Genomic DNA, 1236 nt, shown 5'->3' with positions numbered 1-1236 from the left:
TCCTTCCAAGAAACGATTGGGTGTGTGGTTTAGTAAATAATGGCTAGCAACTTTAGAAGCGGCTTGCATTGTGAATTAAGTTTTATATTTATTGCTGGTTTCATGAATAGCATTACATCAGTTTTTATACCCGAACGCCCTTGTGCACAACGGTATATTAATTTTGTTCACATAACGGTTGTTTGTAACAGCCAAAACGAATCGAGATAGATAGAGACAAATGTATACATAAATGCTCAGAATGAATAGAGAAATCGATTAAGCCATGTCTGTCTGTCCGTCCGTCTGTCCGTCTGTCCGTCCGTCCGTGTACACGATAACTGGAGCAAAAATTGAGATATCTGAACGAAATTTGGTATTTAGGTTTCCGTTAATCCAAGGTAGGTTGGTATTGAAAATGGGCGAAATCGGACTGTAACCACGCCCACTTCCCATATAACGGTAATTTCCAGAAATACGAAAACTGCGATATTTTAGTAACTACTGAAGATAAGTCACTCAAAATTGATATTTACAATAACTTTAAGACGAAAAATAAGAATATTATAAACTTTTGGAAAATGGGCGTAGCCACGCCCACTTATGGTTACATGTGTATATCTTGGTAACCGCTGCACCAATGTCTTCCAAACTTGGCACAGTTATTGACCTTGATACAGTATACCAAATTTCAAAAATCGGACAATAACCACGCTCTCATCCCATATAACGATAATTTTCGGAAATACGAAAACTTGCTTGGTTTCTTTATATTAATATGGGAACCGTCAATAGCCCCTATTACCCCTGGGAACCGGAATTCACGATAAAATCTGTGGAAGGTAATAAATGCTATAACTATGCTGCTTTCCATACTATGTACAAACTTACATCTCCTTTACTGCTTGTATGTCTTCGGCTGAAGTTGGAAATTTCACGTACTTGGCCAATAAATGCTTGTCTATTATATTGGCAACTTCCCTCACACATCTGCTAACGCTGCTTTGGGAGATATTTAGCAAAAAGTCTTGCCCGACTGACCGCTGGTAACTTCCTGAAAAGATTACACATTTTCGTGAAATTGATTTGTTTAAAAATATGCAAAGCTATATTCACCTTGAGCGAAAAATCGCAAAGTTGCAAGGAATCGCAACATTTTGGGAATTCCATTTGCTGCCATTTCTCGCATATGGGACGGATCTCCTCAAAGATACTGTTACACATTTCTTTAGGGAGCCTGAAAAGCTCCACAAACCT

General features: G+C 38.3%; 1 protein-coding gene across 1 annotated transcript in view; it reads right to left on the bottom strand.

The window, feature by feature from the left end:
• Positions 1 to 69, bottom strand: part of LOC118745795 — a 1296-nt gene extending 1227 nt beyond the window's left edge. The window contains exon 1 of the mRNA XM_036479470.1: positions 45 to 69. Within this exon, the coding sequence (XP_036335363.1) occupies positions 45 to 69 (25 nt within the window). The remainder of the gene's footprint in view (positions 1 to 44) is intronic.
• Between the last annotated feature and the right edge of the window lie 1167 nt (positions 70 to 1236).

The sequence above is a fragment of the Rhagoletis pomonella genome, unplaced genomic scaffold (assembly GCF_013731165.1).
Source record: "Rhagoletis pomonella isolate Grant_MI unplaced genomic scaffold, Rhpom_1.0 Rhpom_scaffold_00009, whole genome shotgun sequence".
NCBI lineage: Eukaryota > Metazoa > Arthropoda > Insecta > Diptera > Tephritidae > Rhagoletis > Rhagoletis pomonella.
Note: the sequence above shows the minus strand (reverse complement) of the source record. Positions and strands in the feature narration are given on the sequence as shown.